We start from the raw sequence: 19882 nt of genomic DNA on the forward strand, positions 1-19882 counted from the left end.
CAGACTGAAAGACTGTGTTGGCTCCCCGGGGTGGGTGACAATTGGCTGACTGCTCCAACCCCATTATTTATTTATTGTTAAGAATTCTACCTGGTGTCTAGTGGGCTTTCTGCCTCTGTAGGGTGATCACATTGGGGATGAGTGGTACTTGGTGGGGTACTCATCCCAATTTGCCCTCTCCAGGGGAGCAGAAAGTATGTGTGGGAACGGAGTGGTAGGGGAGCAATAGCTTATTCTATGGAGAGATGCTCTCCTACAATATATTTCCTGGTGGTCTAGCGAGGTGGATTCCTACTCTGGGATCATCCTCCTGCAGCAATACCCAAACTGGAATCCATTCAGAAGTGGTACCCTTGGAAAGGGGAGTCTCTCTCCTGTCCAACATTACCTCTCCCATAAGGTTCAATGTTCGGGGGCTGCCACTGTTCCCCCGAACACGGATTAAAGTAAAAAGCCAAAACCTGGTGGTTTCACTTCCAAATTGTGATGATGTCCATGGGGTGTGCAAGCCGATCATCATACACAAAACAAAGTGGCAGGATGCTGGGGATTTGTATCTTTTCATCCCAGCAACCTAACACGATGTCACAAAAAGAGAAGTTCTGTGGTGAGCACCAGAGAACTTTCCAACCCTAGCTGCCTGGATGAGATTATCTCATACATAGCCGAATCAGGGCTGTGCTGTAGACATCATCTCATCTAGGTCAGTTAATGTGTCAATGCATGCAAACACAGGCATGCATAAATACACATTTATTGTTTGCTACCTGGCTGTGTGTGACCCGCGCCTTTCTCTACTTCCAATGTTGGCACCCTCTTTTCATTTTCAGAGCCTGGGTTGCTACTATTTTTTTTGCATTCCTAGGCCTGTTATCCTGCCGCATTGCAGCAATGCAAGCTTTGGTATATAAACATGTTAAAAACATAAAAGGCACAATAACAGAAAGGTCGCATGCAGACACCGTCCATAAGGCAATTCCATTTTACATTGTGGAATGTTTTATATTTGAAGAGAGTCTATTTATGAGCTCCCCAAAGCTACACTGTGATGGGTGACGTGCGTGTTTCTGCTGTCAGATTCTTATATTGAAAAAGGTAGACCTGATGGGCACAGTAGTTTTATGTGCAAATGCTTTCTGACAGAAATAATAGTACCATTAGGCTCCAAATCACTGCAAAACAGTTAATTTTCAACCACAAAAGTTCCTGCAAGGCCATTATGACCTATAAAAACATACACATGTTCGTAACAAGAATTGATCAGAAAACATACCATTTAGCAGAATCACCTGCAAGATAATACAGCCAAAAACTAAATTTATTTGAAATCCCACCTGAGGTTTTGTAATTGGTCCACAGTTTTTGTAGAAGTCCCTTTTCGATTGGGCCATTAACAGGTTCGCCTTTTTCTTCCTCTGCACGTTTGGCAACGATGTCTACAACTTCTTCTTTCAAATTCAGGTTATTGTGTACACCACAGGAGGAAGAGGTGTGTTGGCATGTCTGGTTGCAAGGGACAAGAGTTTTCTTTTCATGACGGCTCAGACTTTTAGAGTGGACAGAGGCCTGGTGATCTGACATGTGTATTGTATTGTTTTTATCAGCTTTGTGATTGTCCATGCCGTTTCCTTCATCATCTACAAAAGCCATATTAACATGTCCACCACTACCAGTGCATATGTTTGTAAGAGCATGGCAAGCATTGGTATTATCAACAGTACACGGATAATTTATGAAGATTGGGGTATTCAACCTGCTGGGCCTTAATGTACTATCATCTACCACTTGATCCTCTGTAGCAGCTTTAGAGAGAACAATCTCCTCATTGGTTAATTGAGACTCCTGTGAATATTTGCAACTGGGTTCTGATGGAGTGCTAAGAAAGAATTGAATTCTGGGGACTGAAAGCCTGTTACTTGCAGCTAAAGCATTCTGCTTCTGATTGTCAATGTGGGATTTTGAGAGCTCTGCACCATGTCCTCTTTCTAAGTATGGATCCACCATACAAAGGCCACTGCCATTATTCCATGAAGGAACAGTGAGAAAATTATTGTTTGTGGTGCCATGCCTGCCTTGTGGAAAATTAGATCCTACAGAATTTCCAAAGCTAATCTTCTGCCATTGTGAATACATTAGGAGGTCGTCATCTTCAAAATTTTGTCCTAAATTTTCTGAAATGCTCATCTTACGAGAAAATTCATTTTTAACCTTACTGGCTTCTGAAGCTCTTTCAGCTGTGAGTTTTTTCATTGTATCTAAAGTGAGAGCCGAAAGGTCTTGTAAGTGGCCTATGTGAGCATCTAAAGAGTGCAACGAATGCTTTATGTAACAAACTTGGTCTCCAACTTCTTTCATTTGAGTAGCAATTTTCTCAACCCTAGAGAAACAAAACAACAAATATAAATCACTACAGAGTGATTTTGATCAATTTATAAAATCCCCCACAGTTAAACAAAAATGAAGCAGCAGCTGGCATGTGTTTTCTTATTAATTCATAACATAACTCTATATCATTAGTACGTTTACAAAATACTTTTTATAAGCAATTTGAACATCCAAAAAGAAACCAAAACGGAAAATCAACTTGTGCGGCATAATCTCCACAATGCATGCAAGGCACTGTCCTAAGAAGATGTAAAGATCAAACTGTCTAAGGTGACCGTGGCCAAGATGTGCTACCATCTGGTGAGGTTGGGACCAGGTGGAGCTGCATTTACCCCGGGGCTTGCTCCTGCCTGTGGACAGCCCCGGAGCCTGAATGGGCAGAAGCACGGCCCTCCGATTGAGCTGGGTCGGCCTGAACTATGAGGTGTTGACTGTGACACTGGCCTGGCAATCTGTGGGTGTCTGGGGGCCTAGGGCTGTCCAGTTGAAGGACAGGCTGCAGAAGAGGGACCCCGGGGCTAGAGCATCGACTCTGACACACTGGCATTGCACCCTTGACGTGCGCAGGCTGTGTGCCTGGCCCTAAATGGGCACCCTGTATGGCTTGCAGTGCGTGACTCAAGCCCCAGGCCCAAGTTAAGCTATATCGGTGATGAAATTTTGAATTAATAAGGATCTTTTGACAGAGGTGAGAGGCTCGCCTCGTGGCACATCTAGGAGGCACCCGAAAGATATCACACAATTCACCCTCACCCTTTGCTGCAAGGGGCCCGACAGACTGTTGCTCCTTGCCTCCCCGATTGGTGGAAGTGTGCCCCCGGCAAGCACCCAAGAGACCCTTTTGTGCCTCTAGGACCTCTATCGCGATAGGCAAGACTATACAGCTCAAACTTCCTCAGAACAATCTGTCCATTGGCTGGCGGGAACTGCTGCAGCAGTGAGGTGCACTGCTGAGTCACATGAAGGTCACACTAGATACACACACCAGTATGTTTGACACCCTCCTGTGTGCTATACAGGACGCTAAGCTGTCCCTTGAGGCAAACATAGACTCTGTGGAACTGGATGTCAACCTCTTGAGGGTAGACCACAGAAAGTAGACAGAGTTGACAGCAATAAGTCAACACTCACAACATGACACCCCTTATGTCCAGAAGCTGCAGAAACAACTGAACGGCCTGCAGAAGGAAGTAATGGTTCAGCTCTGGGCGGAGGAAGCAGAGGGGTGCTCGAGGCTCAAGAAAGTACAAATTGTGGGGATGTTGGAATGCGAGGAAGGCCCTAGCACTGAATTGTTTTCTGAAAGCTGCTCCAGAGCAAGGTCTTTAATGTTTTCTTCGTTAGGAGGGCCCCAGAGTGCTGAGCCTTCCACCTTCAAAGGGTGCACCACCTCCACCAATCGTGGCCTGACTTTTCATCTATTGAGACCGGTACCCAATTCTACAAATGGCCTGCAACAATGGGCCTAGGGCCAAGAACGTACATGTGGTTAATGTCTACCCTGATTACACTACTGAATTTCAGTGCCTGCACTCAAACTATGCAGAGATCAAAAACACCTTAATTCACTGGATCTTCGATACCCCCTAATGTACTCAGCCACATTACCACTCATGGAGAAGGGCAAATCCCTCTTTTTTCTACATCTGTGGCTGCATGGTAATGGCTACAGTCAAAGGAGATCAGCATGCTGCTGAAGCAGGGGATGGAAGAGGAGCCGTGGGAACAGTGCCATCCCTAGAAGCAGCGCCCGAGGAAGCCCTGGGTCCACCCCATGAAGGAGGCAGCAGAGATGAGGGCACAGGTGGTGGCAGATGTTTTACAGCAAACCTCCAGCCTGGGCTAGGTATCTCCCTTGTACCAGGATCCTGTTGACAATCTTGGTGAACCAGAATAGCAATCCTCTGGCTCAGATAGCACTAGGAGCCCGCTTTTGACACCAAGGGCAGCGGGAGACATAATTTAACTCTTGCTAGCGAGCATATGGCACAGCAAGCAGGTATTCACATAATGCAGACGTGGTAGAGATATGGGCTGCTGGGACTTGTGCGGACACTACAACAGTGACAGCTGATGAAGGGAGATTGACCCGCACCGGAGCGGACTCTAGCCTGCCACACATCTCTGGTCTGTTATATTGATGGAGGACCAAAAGATGGAACGTTTACTATGAACGTTTCATGCTGGTTACGTGGGGGGTGGCCAGTTGAAGCTGTACGCCTGGGAGGTGAAGTTGGGATGTTGATTTTTTCAAACGTTGACCTTGCTTGTTAATTGAGACACAGTCCCATTAGGTGGATGGGCCTTCTTGATCACATAGCTCATGAAGTCCATCCCCAGGCTGATAAGCTGTTTGTGACTTTGAGGGAACATATCTGACCTATATCTGTACAATGTAACTTTTCGACTTGAAATGTCCGGGATATGGCTACTCCTCTAAAGAGATATAGGATACACGTTTATTTGAAGCATCAGCCCATACACTTTGTCTGCCAACAAGAAACACACCTCATGAGGCCAGAGCTTAGGAACGTAGCCAAACAGGAATGGTACAAATACACTGGACCATGCATTCTGCCTATGCAAAGGAAGTGCATGTGTTGTTCGCTCCTGGGGTCCCTTACATCGTGCAGCATACCAAGATCAATCCAGAGGGCCAATATCCTGTGGTTAAGGGTTTGGTGCCAGAGGACTGTTATGCTGTGGTTGAGGGATGGTTAGATGGAAAGCCTCTCTCAATTACTGCGATTTACACCCCAAACCTGCAGCAGATTGCGTTCTTTGACACACTGATCTAGACTAAGCTCCAAGACCCTTGCCTCTGGTGGGAGGAGACTTCAACTGATTAAAAGACACAGATGCTGAATGTTCAGTGCTACCTCTTTCAGGGGCACCTGGCCACAGGTTGCACAGGGCTTTATAGACTGGCAAGAGGACACGCAACTGGTGGATGCTTGGAGATACATGCACCCCAAGCACAGGGAGTGTTTGCTCTATTCTCAGATGCAATGCATACACACAAGACTAGACTAATGGTTCTCACTGGGGACATGAGCCAGAGGGCACTTTACACTAAGTACCTGGGGCATACCCTATCAGACTACAACCCATTAAAGCGGACAGTGACCTGCAGAGTGGTCCTATAAATGTCGCCCCCTGGAGACTGAGAGCAGAGGAACTAATGGACAACCACTTCTGTGAACAAATAGGCACATACATATATCAATATTTTACTGAAAATGAGGGGTCGGCTACGGACACGATGATTATGTAAGACACTTTTTAAGGACATTATAATAGGCTGCGGTTATCAAGACCTTGTTGGGTGTGTGATGCAAGATATGTGATGAGTTGCATAAAATAGAGGGGGCTGAGCTGCATGCGGTGGGCTCCCAAGACACCGGGGTCGCCCTGACAGGCTAACTCAATCAGCACTCAGAACTGCTGCACACGCTACAGTGTTTGTGGTGCATATGCACACAAAGGGAGACAAACCAGGCAGGATGCTTGCCTGGCTTTTAATATTCGAGAAAACCAGAGATCAGATTGGTGCTATTAAAGGCCCTGATGTAGTGGTGGTCAACATGCAGGAGGCTATTTGCAAAACATTCACAAGAACTACTGCAGGCTATACACAATGCATTGATACACAGACATACGACAGACTGCATGAATATGTTCAAGCGATTCCCACCCTATGATAGACCCGCTCCATTGCCACAAACTAGGAGAGCCTCTACAAGTTGGAGAGATATGCGCAGTGATCTCACAGATGGCGAGGAATTAGATGCTTGGACTGGACGGATTACCAGTGGAGTTTTAAGCTACGTAAAAGGCACCCCTGGCTGACAAATTGCGGTCTATATTTCAGGCTGCCTCACATGGGAGGGACCCCCTGTGCTCCATGCGAGAAGCATTGATCGTGGTACTCACAAAAAAAGGGGCGAGACCCATTGGATGACGATAGACCTGGCACCTTGGCGTGGGTCTCCCTTCCAGTTTTTGTTGCTGTGCCTCATGTGTTTTGCTGGTGGTAGATGCTCAGAGCACTGTGCCACTGCCAATCAGTGCCACAGTGCAAGTGCTCCCTGTAGAAAATATATATACTGATTGGATTCCATGATTGGCTTATTTGGTTTACTGTCAGACCCCAGTACAGTGCACCAGGAGTGCCCAGGGATTGTAAATCAAAATGCTGCTAGTGGGCTTGCAGCACTGGTTGTGCCACCCACATAAGCAGCCTTGTAAAATGTGTCTAAGGTCTGCCATTGCAGAACCTGCATGCAGTCTCGTGCTGTCATGCTGACTGGGTAAGTGCACCCACTTCCCGGTCCCTAAACCTTCCCTTTTCTTCATATCAGTCACCCCTATGGTAGGCCCATGGGCAGGGTGCATTGTAAGTATAAGGTAGGACACGCCCTGATGTGTGTGGCATGTCCTAATAGTGAATTACAGCCATGTTCGTTTTTCACTATTGCAAGGCTACCTGTTCTCATTGGCCAGAATGGACTGTTGGAATTGTTACATTCTATGATCCTGACAGGCTTAGGGAACACGGTAGAAATTCAAGTTTAGTATGCCTCTTTTAGCGAAGTTTATTTTAGTATTATGTGTTTGCAAATACCACTTTTAGAAAGTAGGTATTTGCTTGCCTAACCATTTCAGCCCGCCTCTGCTAGGATGTGTTTCTGCTGTCTGGGTTCTGCGAGTAACCGGGCTGGGGAATCCCCGAGGGCAGGGCTAGGTAGCCTGGTGGTGAATAGAGAGATTGACATCCTGATGGGTGAGAGGAGTGCACCTGGACTCTGAATAGGGCTGTGCTCTGCCACCACAATGCTGGCTCCACCTCCTGTGGAGTGTCTGATGTCTCTAGCCTGCTCCCTGAATGAGAAGTCCGAGTCATGTCAACAGAGTGCTCAAGAACTGGTTTTGGCTGGGCACAGGCCCCTCAACCCCAGAGGAACAAAGGAATTAGGGGTATAAGTATTGGGACCCTGCTCCCAAGAAATTAGATCCTGCTTGACAAGAAGAAACCTCTGCCTGAGGAGAAGGAACTGGGAAAGCTGTAAGGAGGAGTACTGTCCCTGACCTGGGGGATTGGCCAGCAGTGGTTGCCTTGCTGCTGAAGGAGAGGAGGAAAAGACTACAAAGACTTTGCTTCAACTTGTGCATAAAGATCTCCAAGGGCTTGTGAGTGAGCTTGCCCCCTGAACGAAGTCCCAGGACCAGTGGACTTCAACCGCCTCGCAGTCTGGCGCTAGAAACGCTGTTTTTAGCATTTGCCGAGGCCGGGAGCTGTGGACGCCTCGTACAACCAAATCGTGTCCAGCAACGCATCGTACCCCACATGTCCGCCTCAATCAACGCGTCCTATGATCTGTAGATCGCACCGTGGCTGGCCGACCCCGCCGCGTACAAATGCTTTGTCACATTGAGTGTTCCTGGTTGGTACGACTCGCACACTGCAGTCGAAGTTCTAAGCTGCCGATCGCATCGAAAAGGGGAGTATGCTCCGTACGTCTGCCTCACACCGCAGCCAAGACTGAAGCTGCGGCTCCCGCAGTACGGCTTGTACGCCGCATCGTAAAGTGAACGTCTCGCATCCAGGACCGTCCGCCTCACTCCATGCGGCCCCCCCGCTCTACGCCTCACACCGACGACTGCAACGAGCCGGGTCTCACACAGTAAAAGGGCCGACAACGCTTCTGAATCCCCTTCTGTTTACAGTGCATCGTCCGTGCCGGACCCAACAACTAAGGTACTGTGAACGACTCGCACCACAGTGGTGTACGCGTTGGACTGGAGTGTCCGCTGCACCCATTTGACTCTGTTAGACATTGTTTCCATATCCATGAGAGTCGGACAGAGGGTGCGAAGCGCACAGAACTAGAAATTACGCATTTTTTAAGGAACTCTTGATTGCTAAACAGTATTGTGGGCATTTCTGTCGTTATTTGGTCTCGTGCTAAGTCTCTATATAAAGATTAACTATTTTTTTATATAAACCTAGTGTGGTGTCCATTGGTGGTGTGTCATTTGATTACTGTATGAGTTCACAAATGCTTAACCCATAACGCCTCTGAGATAAGCAATGTCTGCTCGCGCCACACTACCTAGAGTGTGAGCAGGGGTTATTTTGGAGGGTAATCCCCTTGTCCTGACTAGAGGAGAGGGTCCCTGCTTGTCACAAGTATTTACCTGTGCCAACCAGAGACCCCCAAATCTAACAGATGACTATTCCTATTGAACTTTGTCACTCTTAGACAAGGATTACACAATCCTGAGCTGCAATCTGGCCAATATTCTTCTGTCACTATTGCCGTCCATAATTCACTCGGATCAAAATGGGGTCATACCCGAGAGCAACACCTTTAAGAATGTGCGGAGGCTGTTTGCCCCAATGGATGCAGTGGGTACAGAAGGGAACATGGATATGGTGGTGTCAAAGAACAGCAAGAAAGCATTTGATACACTAAGCTGGCCCTACCTTTAGATGGTACTGGAGAAGCTTGGGCTGGGGTTTCTGTAGTGGGTACAGCTTTTATCACAAGACCGCTGGCTAGAGTGCGCATCGGACAGGTAATCTCAAAGGGATTCTAAGTCACACGAGGAACATGACAGAGTTGCCCTCTATCACCCATCATATTTACCCTGGTATTGGGTCCTTTGGCGGCCTGTTAATCCAGAGAACCTCAGTCTGGGACATCCTGTTCGGGGGTGAGTGGCTTGTGATCTCACTGTATGCAGAGGCCTAGGTACCCTGAACTACAAGTGGTACTGTGCAGCGGCACAGCTTTAGTGGTCAATGCAGGGGCTATGGGATGAAAGTGGACAGGGGAGTAGGGCACTTGCACACATTAGGATAGTCAAGTGACTGACTGTGACTGAGCTGCCAGATGTGGGATTGTCCATGTTCTACAGAGTTGCCAAGACTTGCTGGACCAAATACCTACAGGTGAAAGGTAGCTTGCGCCCCTATACTGCACAGCCTCCACTATGAGCACTCCCAGGACTTAGGGAGGTCTAAGCAACATTTGAAAGCGGACTGTGGAAATGCAGGTAGGGGATATGTATGAGTTGGGAAAGCTGTGCGTGTTCCTGACTTTGACAGGAAATTTGAATTAGGGCCTGGCCAATTTGTGATGCATGATGCACTGACACACAAATTGTGATCACTGTCGGGCCAGTCGGAGTCACGTGCAAAAACCATGCTACAATGCCTGCTGACACATGGCAGTGGGCTTAAAGTCATAACTTTCCTCTACACCACCTTCCACTAGCAACTGATGTGCCCTTGCGAGGATGTGAGGACCAAATATGCACAATGCCTTTATTGTGACAAATCACACAAACTATGGTGTACACCATACAGGTCTCACATAACTTCAGATTCAATGTCCTTCAGTTCAACTATTTGTATCAAACTTACCTGTCCCTGAAATTAATTGGCTGAATGTTCCTGAGCTTGTCTTCTCAATGCCCCAGGTGTGGCACACCTGAGGTGCACTACTACTACATGGTATGGGAGTGCCCTGAAATAGTGAAAGCTGTGCTAACTTGATGGTACTGGTGGGTAAGGACTTGACTCCCATACCAAACCCTGCCTTCTAGGGTGGATGACCAGGTCCAATGTAGACAAACTAGAGTTCAACACCGCAAAGTCATGGCCTGGAAGGTGTCAAAGCCCACCCACTGGCTACGATCCGGCACAAGGATCTAAAAAGTGAGCAATGGCAGAACAACCTGCCATTCATAGCATATGTCGCAAGACAGGGCAAGCAATGGAAATAATGATCTGGGACACATATGTTAATAAAGTAGAAATGTGCACCGATGATAGACCACCTTGAGAGTTGTACCAGGGACTACACTAGACAACCCTGACCCCCTGAACAATGGGGTCATGCGTAGAGGAAGACTGTGGAAGTGCACATACAAGACTGCAATGGTGCACGTGGGGTGCTGGGATGGGGGAAGGCTTGAGGGAGGTATCCGACCTGAATGGGCGCTAGTAAGCAAGCTCACTTGCACCAGAGGAAGAGTCAGGTTTGTGTGTTGTTTTGCTGAGTAACATACTTTTCTTTTCAATGTTTATCACTACGCTTTGTCGCTCAGCTCAGCCGTAGTTGTGGGCGCCGGACCAGAGCTGAAGAGGACTTAACTGCATGGTAATTGTGGTGGGAAGGGGACTGCCTTGGGCCATACTGTTGTTTCCCTGTTTCCTTCTCAAATCTATTTGCATAATGTGGTTGTAAAACTAATAAAGACCTATTTTTTTAAGTTATATCTTGGTAGGATGGAAGAGTTTTAGACTCACTTAGGTGAAAGGGCGGGATTTTCCTTCTAGAGTCTGCATCTCATTCTCTAGAATCCCGTCTCAGGTCGACTGGACCTTTTTACCTGTCATAGAGTGAATTAGGCAATCTATCTATCAATAGTCAATAAATTTCAACGACCCCCACTGTTTCCCCCAAAGAACCACCGACTAAGGACTAAGTTTGAAGATTTATTACAAAGCCAAAAAAACTGGATGTATAAACACCTCAGCAAAAGGTTTAGAAGATAAACAGGCACTAATACAAACATAATCCTACGGAAAAGTCTCAGACGGCTCAGAAATAATACAAGAATCAATTCAAGAATCATCAGGCTAACAAGAATTGCTATAACCTGAGTTTTAGTATGCATTGATAAAAGGTATAAATTCAGGTTAATCTGTCCCTACACTATACTAAGTGACATCCCTACTCAACAATAGCCCAGTCTAATAAAGGTGTCAGCAGTGGCGACTTCCAAAGAAGTCCACTCTCTTTCTTACGCCTCAGTCTAAAGACTCCTCAGTCATAGCTAAGCTCTCTGCCTGGTCAACCGCTCCCTCTCGCTCCTCGGCTCATCTACTCTGCCTTCTCCCTCGGGGTGCTGTCCCTAATACAAAACCCCACAATGCGGACAACACGCCTTCAGGTACGCCCCTCTCGAAGGTGTTGGTTTTCAGATTTTTCCATTATGGCACCTTTCCATCCTTGTCCGTTAAAACGTCCTTGGGTCTCAGGCTCTTCTTCGCTTCAAGTTGCTTTCTTAAATTCCTCGGCTACTCCTCCATGTCTGAGCCTAGTAGCCTAACACTCATACACAATGGGCCCTTCTACTCCACTATCTACTTGGTTCTGCACCTGCAAAGGAATACATGTGAATCGGCTCACAATTTCTAAATGTTGCAATTGTTTTTAGCTAAAGGCATCTTTCTCCAAAACATTTCTACGATTTAATGCTAGGCAAGGCATTTTCGATCAGGCCTAAACGATTTTCATGAACTGGGCCTCTGCACGTTTATGTGCCCAACATCCTAGCATAAACAATATCTTTCGTTCTTTAAGCCTCCATCTTTAAAGCAAAATACATTTCTACCTCAAGCAATTTTATCATGTTTAAAAGGTACAACTTATGAATTTTAATAAAGCAGATCTAGAGTCACAAAGATGATCTATTAAACACATCTCTTATTAATGAAAGACTTCACATCTAACGACATCTCTATGTTAACCGGCATTATCGATTTTCAAACTCTTAACATTAGCTCTCCATGTATTTCTAATACCATTTACATTAGTTTTCAGCCCTACATTGCATTTGAATACGATTAGTAAATCCTCTATATATGCGGGTGTTAACTACTTGTACATATGATACACCCCTACAATTTTTACTTCTGTTTGGCATTCTCTCAGTTGCCCCCTTTGATGACCTGTGTCATCACCACCATCACACCATCCCTGAGGGTAAGAACCGAGTCAAACAGAACCTGTTGCCACTTTCCCCCGCTTGAGCATCTCCAACGCTCTCAAGCTCCGATATTGATTGTCCTGCAGTCTCTCCATTCTTTGCTCTTGCACTCTCATCGATCTTTCCAATCTAGTTGACCTATACCACTTGTACACTCTTACCAAACCCCACAACCCAATCACACATGCCACAACTATGATGAGGGGTTTCAGTACAAACCCAAGGAAACTCCTTCCCAGATTTGCAAACCAGTTTCCAACATGTCCAACTCCCTTGCCAACCTTCTCCCACACGTTCTCTTGCGTTAAATCCTCAATTTCATAATGAATGGCAGTAATGTTACTTATATATTTCTCCAGATCCTTGGAATTGTCTGGGATATACGTGCAACATTCCTGTACCTTCAAAAGTTTACATACTCCTCCTTCTTTTGCTAGAAGGACGTCTAAGGCAAGACGGTTCTGTAAAACCATTGTCCTTATCGACAACATCTCACCCTCAACCAACACTAATGACTTAGCTGTACTCATTGACAGTTCATCCACCACAGTTGCCAACCGCCGTATCTTCACGTAATTCAAAATCACTCCCAACATGGGTATCACTGCTCCAAACACGTCTCCAACTATTGCACCAGCACTTTCACCTCGCTTTACCGTCGTCTGATGTCCTCCCTCCAAGAGAGCAAAATCCTCAGTATGGTAAATCTTGGAAAAAATAATTGCTAGATAACAACGTTCCATACCACTTCTCCGGTAATCTTACATACGCATTCCTTCCGCAGACAAAATAAACTGTAGGAATCACCTGCACCACGCTCTGCAAGAAATCCTTCGTGTAATACTCCAATGTGAAAGTGTGTTCACATGTAGCATCACCCACATACACATTTTCATAATACGTCTGTGGTCTGTGAATGCACAACTTCCCTTTCTGCACTTCATCTAGAGCTATTGGACCATAACTCCCTCTTGACCTGTGCTGCTTCTCCTCATCCGTCCAATCAACTTTACCTTGCCCTGAATCTCGCAACTGTTTTTGCTTCTTGTACCTGTCCTCTACTTGTTCTATGAACTTTTTCTCTGTCTCTGAAAGCAAGCATGTCAAATTGTGTCGGTGAGCATATGAGGTGTCTAACTCTTGTGTTGGAATAAAGAAATATCCAAGTCTATCCTATGACTTATAATAATCGAACTTATTCAGGTGTTTATAAGCAGGGACTTCTGGAAGCACAACATCATAATTCGAAAAGAAATACTCAAAATGGTTTCGCCCATAAAATATGCTAAGCAGCAAACTACATGAAATTCCATATGTCAATGGAAGGTGATGGTATCTAATACCCTCATCCACTGAAGCCGGCAATTGCATGCACACATAGCAGTCTTTCGCATCCATCGCATCAATGTATTCATACAACAACTTTGCATACGCATTCTGCTTAAAATTGCCTTTAGACAGATCTGCATGTAACCTACGACTCTCTTCTAGCAAAGCCTTCTCTGCTCCTAGTTTGACTTCTTTCTTGCTAGGAGTGGTAGGTGTTGATGTTCCCTGAACCTCCACTGCCTGCTCGTGTGGTACTACATAGGAAACTATAACTACTAAGAAAATAAAGAATATCACTCCTCCTATAAGGGTGCCTACAATGCACTTAGCCCTACAAGTCGGGTTTCCAGCCTCCATGGTCTCGGAACAATGTAGTTCGTTCTCAGCAACAACCCAATGTCTCTTGCTTGGTTATTTGAGTCTCTCGAACCACCCCTCTGAAAGCAGAAATCCCCGTTTAGTTCTTCACTTGCATCAACAACAGACAACCCTAACCCTTCTCCGTCCTCTGTGGAAAGTCCCTAAATTTCTTCTTCTTCCACTCGGCTCTAGGTTAGTTCAACAGCTATTTACAAAAGTCTTTAGTAATCAATGATCACATTTGCTCCAACTGCACTTAGCACATATTCCAGAAGTTCCATGCGAAGCACAATCGATTCGCGAGATGGTATTTCTGGACCAAATGTAGGAAAAATCAGTCTATTCAGGATTAAATCACGTATCTTGCTTAGGTAAGGGGGATTAGGAACGGTGAGTGTCAGTACGCCTTCGATCTCAAGTCCTGGTACCAACAGCACCACATCCAACTTAACATTGGGATTCGTACTGGTCATTGTCACAGCCCTCACCCTCCCTGATCTCAGTACACCGGGCATCTGTCACAGGGTAGGTCCACTCAGGAGTGGCGTATCTTCGACAAGGTACTCTCACCCTCCTGGACCTCCTCGGACCTCCTTGCTCTATTTCTTGTTCTCCTTCTTCTTGGTCTGATTCTTCAGATACGTGAGCAAGATCTCTTTCGGAAGCCAATCTTACGTTCAATCGCCTCCGCCTCCCAGGCCAATGAGCCTCTGCACTTCTCACTCTTCTGCTTCTCGTTTACACACCCTGCTCATCACCACTTTCAGCTTGATCTGCGCTCAAATCACCTTCACAGCAACTTCCCCATTCAGAGGCAGACTCAGTGTCACTGTCGTCGGGATTTCCTTCAGCTCGATCAGATGAGTTACCAGCCTCTTCAGACACCCCCACAGCTTGACTTGTCCCCTCCAGTGGATCTTCCTCCACAGCTGGATTTTCATCTACGAGAGGAGCTGTTTCTTCCAGGGGTGCTGGAACTGGTCGGGTGTGAGAAGCATGGACCCAGTTTGGCAATCCTCCACACTTCACAGCAGTGTTCGTCACCAAGATAACTTGAAACGGTCCTCTCCAGCGTACATCCAAGCAGCTTTTCCTTACGTGCTTCTGCACCAAGACCCAGTCACCCGGACACAGGTCGTGACAAAGGTCTCTAGATGCCGGAATTTCAGCAGTCTGCACCTGAAGGGACACAGAATGGATGACATCAGAAAGTCCTTTGCAATAATCAAGAATCCGATCATCTGTGATATTTAGCAAGGCTGTTGAAGGAACAGATGGCAGCCTCATAGCCCTCCCCATCAATACTTCATGAGGTGAGAGACCTGTTCTCCTGTCTGGCGTACTACGCATGCTCATTAGCACCAACAGTAATGCATCTGGCCATTTCAGGGACGTAGATGAGCACACCTTCGCCATTCGGGCCTTGAGGGTTCTATTTATTTGCTCCACTATGCCAGAAGCCTCTGGTCGATAGCTACAATGCAATCTCTGGTCAATGTTCAGTGCAGAGCAGAGCATTTCCACAATCTCGCTATTAAAATGTGTCCCTCTGTCCGATTCCAAAGAGGTCGGAACCCAGAAACGTGGCACAAGCTCCCTCAACAATAACTTTGCTACTGTGAGTATATCGCACCTACGAGTTGGGTATGCCTCAACCCACCTGGAAAACACACACACGATCACTAGGACATACCTGAGGCGGTTACACCTCGGCATCTCAATGAAATCCAGTTGCATCCTATTGAAAGGTCCGCCGGACCTCCCAATGTGACTCAGTGTAACTGGTGTTCTTTTCCCAACGTTCATTTGCTGACATGTAACACACCTCTGACATACTGTGTGAGAAGTTGGCCTGATATATAATGTTCACTATTCTAGTGAGCACTTTGTATCAGTCCAAACAACCCTTATTGATGATTGGTTGTAAGTCAACCTTATAGACCAGCTATCCTAGTAGCATGGATACGAGCAGTCTAAGGCTAAGACTCTAGAGGGCGTGTTAAGCCAGCTGTTTTACCATCACATTACCCCTTGAACACCAAGTGAAAGGACACCACACAAGTTGTTATGAAAATAAACAGATATTTATTTATAACAAGACTACCCTGAACTCTTTATGAGTCAGGGAGCTAAGCACACAACAAAACTCTTACGAAAATACTTTAAGTCGCACAATTTACACAAATGCCCTAGGGGCACGAAAAACCATATACACAGTAAGTGGAATGCAAACTTGCTAGCAGGTAAGTAATACTTTTCTAGACTCAGGAATCGCTAGGCCTACAATTCTAAACACTGGGATTAGATGCAGGAGGCCTGTGGACGTCGTGTGCAGAGTGGGAACTCTCACGCGTAAGGCGGGAAAAAGTCTATGGAGGCTAGCAGTTGCAAAGTTACTGTTCTCGGGCGAACCCGACTAGGTGGGTCAAAAACAAGAGTGGATCCGAACACTAGGAGTGTTGGACTATGCTGGAGCACCGGAGTACTCGGTTTACCTAGCCCAGGGGCTGCGGCTGCATAGGGTTGAAGTCACGTCGGAAACCCTCGTTGATGAACCAGGAGCCTGAAGAGGAAGTTGCTGGCAGGCGGCCAGTGAAGAAAAGTTAGTGGCGATCCAAGCCTGGATCAGGGAAGAGGAAGACCTGAAAGCAGAGGGGACCAAGTTCTGAATCACTAGCCAGTGATTAGATGGGCACCAGAGTGGCACCGGACGAAGTCACCTCGACCAGGTGAGTGGGCGCTGCTGGGCTCTGCAGTCTCTCGGACCAGGAGGCGTTGTCGGCGACCAGGATGGAGGTGCGAGCTGTCCCACGAAGGTCTCTGCTGCTGACGTCGCTGGACCCAGGATTTGGGCAACAAGTCTTGGCAAATGCAAGGCCCACGCGGTGGACCTAAAATGGCGTCTTGAGTGGACCAGGAGGGTCCAAGGTGCTTCTCTGATGGAGGGAAGCAAGGGCCAGTCTGGAGCAACCAGACCAGCGGTGTTTGTCGTTAGAGTTTGTCATCAGAGGGTCACTAGCCAACGGGCAAGTGACCTGGACAACGCGGTGAGCAGCAAAAAGCAGAAGGGCCCCATGCAGATCTCGTGGATGCAGGGGGGCTGGACTTTGGTGCTGGAGCTGCTCAGGGTCGGGGCTTCTCTTACCCCAAAGCACTCAGTCGAGGGTCACTCGGGAGTCGTGCTGGACAAGCGTCGTGCAGTTCTGAAGATGGCCTGTCCCTCGAGGTCTCGTCGCACCCACGGATCACAGCTGGGCTGATGATGTAGGTTGAGGTCAGAGGTGCCAGGGAAGCCGGTTCTCGTCGTGCTGGAGCAGTCTTGATCCGGAGGAGAGACTGGCAACAAACCGCGATACTTGGTTGGTGCCTGCTGCTGCAGGGTGACTACTCCTTAGTCACAAGGGAGAAATCTTGAGAAGAGTCTTGAGTTCTTTCTTGTAGCAAGTAGTTTCAGGATTCAAAGATGATCTAATTTGGAAGGGGGCCAGTTTCCACCTTTATCCTGAAAAAGGGGGCTGGCACGCGACTAAGTCCTGCCCTATGGGTGGGACTAGGAGGGGGGTGGTTACACCCCTCTCCTTTGGCGGGCTTTCCCCAGGCCAGGGGCTGGAGTGCCCCTGGAACTGGTTCCAGCCAGCCTATGCACAGTGAGCACCGGGGTGCCACTTGCAGTCACCTTCCTCTAAAGCCCTGCCTACCTAGGATACACAAAATCCTGTCTGGGACGGTGCTGGCACCGCCCCTGACAGGAAACCCTTTGTCCTTGCCTCCTGCTCTGGGAGGACTCCCAGCAGCAGGAGGGCAGACTTGTGTCTCGGTGGCAGCATCCATTTTGTGGAGCTAAGGCTATGTCTGATTTTAACCGGGGTTACAGGTTACATACATGTCGTGTCCCTCTAGAAGGGTGGAATGCTAACCCCGTCGCCAGAATTGGCGAGGGGTTAGTATTCCAATTCGTATGACACCTTACTCGACATGTTTTGATAAAGCGAAACCAGAGTTGGCATATAACCGCGAGGATTATAATGCACTTAAGAGTATATGGTATGCGATATCATGGAAACGGCTAAGGGATGGATCCCGAAAGCCGCAGACAGGCTCAGCTCATGCCAGAGCACTATCTCACACGATTCCAAGCACTCTGCCTTCAGGATTGTTAAGGCCTGCCATAGGAGTGACTGATAGGAGATCTGTGTGTCCATTTAGGTTTAGATGTAGGGATACTATATCTAAAGCAAAGGGTGAGTACACCACCTTGCCCCCAGCTGTCAAGCAGCCAGTTGTGTCTGTTTGGTTAGTCAGTCCAGGGGTGGCATAATACATGCTGCAGCCCCTGGGAGACTTCTGGGTACACCTCAGCCCTGGGTACAGGGACTTGGAAAGGGCCCAGTGCCAATTCAGTACCTGGGTACAATTTGAGAGAACAGCTAGGCTGTGGGTCTGATTAGCAGGCCCACAGCCAGGGAAAGTCGTAAACCAGTGAAGCAAAAAGCAAAAATCTGGGTGATCATAGGATTGCAGACCCTACTCTCCTACATACTGCTTCCGCAGCTGTTCGGAATTTCGGATTGTACCAAGTTTGTCTGAACACACGCATCATCGCATCTCTTCCCAGATGTACAGGTCCATGTATCTGTCGTGCCATCGGACTCACCAGTTCATTCGGCAAAACCGCTCTCCCATCAGCCGAAACCCACAAATCCAACTCTCCTTTGACACAACCAGCTGTCCCCCACACCTTTTTCTCATAGTCTAAACCTGCTCCTGCATGCTCTTCAACTCTTCAACTCTTCCCAGGTGTCAGCTACCTCAAGCATCATGTTTAACTCATCCTTCCCTGCGCCCCTTCGACAGTTTGTTCAGTAAATGAGTATCCCTGCTCGGCACAGTAACGTGCTACTTCATCAGCATAACGATTTCCCAGGGACACAAAGTCAGTACCCTTGCTATGTGCAGTGCATTTCACAACGGCTATCTCTGCTGGACCCTGCAAAGCCTCCAGCAGTAATCTGACAAATTCTCCATTCCTGATAGGGGAACCTGATGATGTCATGTAACCCCTTTGAGACCACAACTGACCGAAGTCATGAACCACGCCGAACCCATATTGGCTGTCAGTATATTTGGTGATCTGAATCTTGTTGGCTGCCAAACAGGCACGCGTCAACGCAATTATCTCAGCCACCTGAGCGGAGTGTACTCCTTCCAGGCAGGCCGCTTCGATTATTCCAGAAATAGTACAAACAGCAAAAGCTGCTCTCAACTGACCAGTATTGTCCCTTACACATGAGCTATCGACAAAGTAAATTTCATCAGGGTCTATCAGTGGCTCATCAACAATATCCGGTCTGGGTTTAGTGCACAGTTCAGTCACATCAAGGCAATCATGGTCTTCACAATCATTGTCTAAGGCATTTGGCAATGGCATCAAAGTAGCAGGATTCAAGACCGAGCACCTCCTAAGGGTCACATTCTCCGCAGCAAGTATAACCTGCTCGTAGCGTGTGAGCCTATTATTTGTCAAGTGCTGTGTCTTGGTCCTGGTCATCAACAATTCCACTGAGTGGGGAACATATACAGTCAGTGAATGACCCATCACAATGCTTTCACACCTTTCAATGCTGACACCTGTTGCGGCAACGGATTTAAGACATCCGGGCAACGCTGCGGCTACTGGGTCTAAGGTAGCTGAGAAGTAAGCAACTGGTCTACGGACTCCTCCATGATCTTGTGCTAAAACTGCCAAAGCACACCCCTCCCGCTCACAACAGAACAGTGAAAATGATTTGGTGTAATCGGGCATTCCCAGAGCCGGAGCGCGACACAAGTCCTCTCGCAGCCCAAGGAAAGCCATCATACAGTCTTTGTCCCATGGTACCGGATCACTCACATCCTTGTGCGTCAGTTTCTGCAATGGTTTCGCCTTCAGGGAAAAATTAGCAATCCACTGGCGACAGTAGCCAACCATACCCAGGAACATCCTAACCTCTCTCTGGGTCGAATGCACAATCATTTTCATGATCGC

At 47.4% G+C, this 19882-nt stretch overlaps 1 protein-coding gene across 2 annotated transcripts in view; it reads right to left on the minus strand.

Annotated features, from left to right (window-relative positions):
• LOC144826433 (transient receptor potential cation channel subfamily M member 7-like) overlaps positions 1–19882 on the minus strand; it is a 1864676-nt gene that overhangs the window by 386633 nt on the left and 1458161 nt on the right. For both annotated transcript variants that reach the window (XM_078684758.1, XM_078684759.1), the window contains one exon: positions 1335–2377. In XM_078684758.1, coding sequence (XP_078540884.1) covers positions 1335–2377 — 1043 coding nt within the window. The remainder of the gene's footprint in view (positions 1–1334; positions 2378–19882) is intronic.

The sequence above is a fragment of the Lissotriton helveticus genome, chromosome 3_2 (assembly GCF_964261635.1).
Source record: "Lissotriton helveticus chromosome 3_2, aLisHel1.1, whole genome shotgun sequence".
Classification (NCBI taxonomy): Eukaryota; Metazoa; Chordata; class Amphibia; order Caudata; family Salamandridae; genus Lissotriton; species Lissotriton helveticus.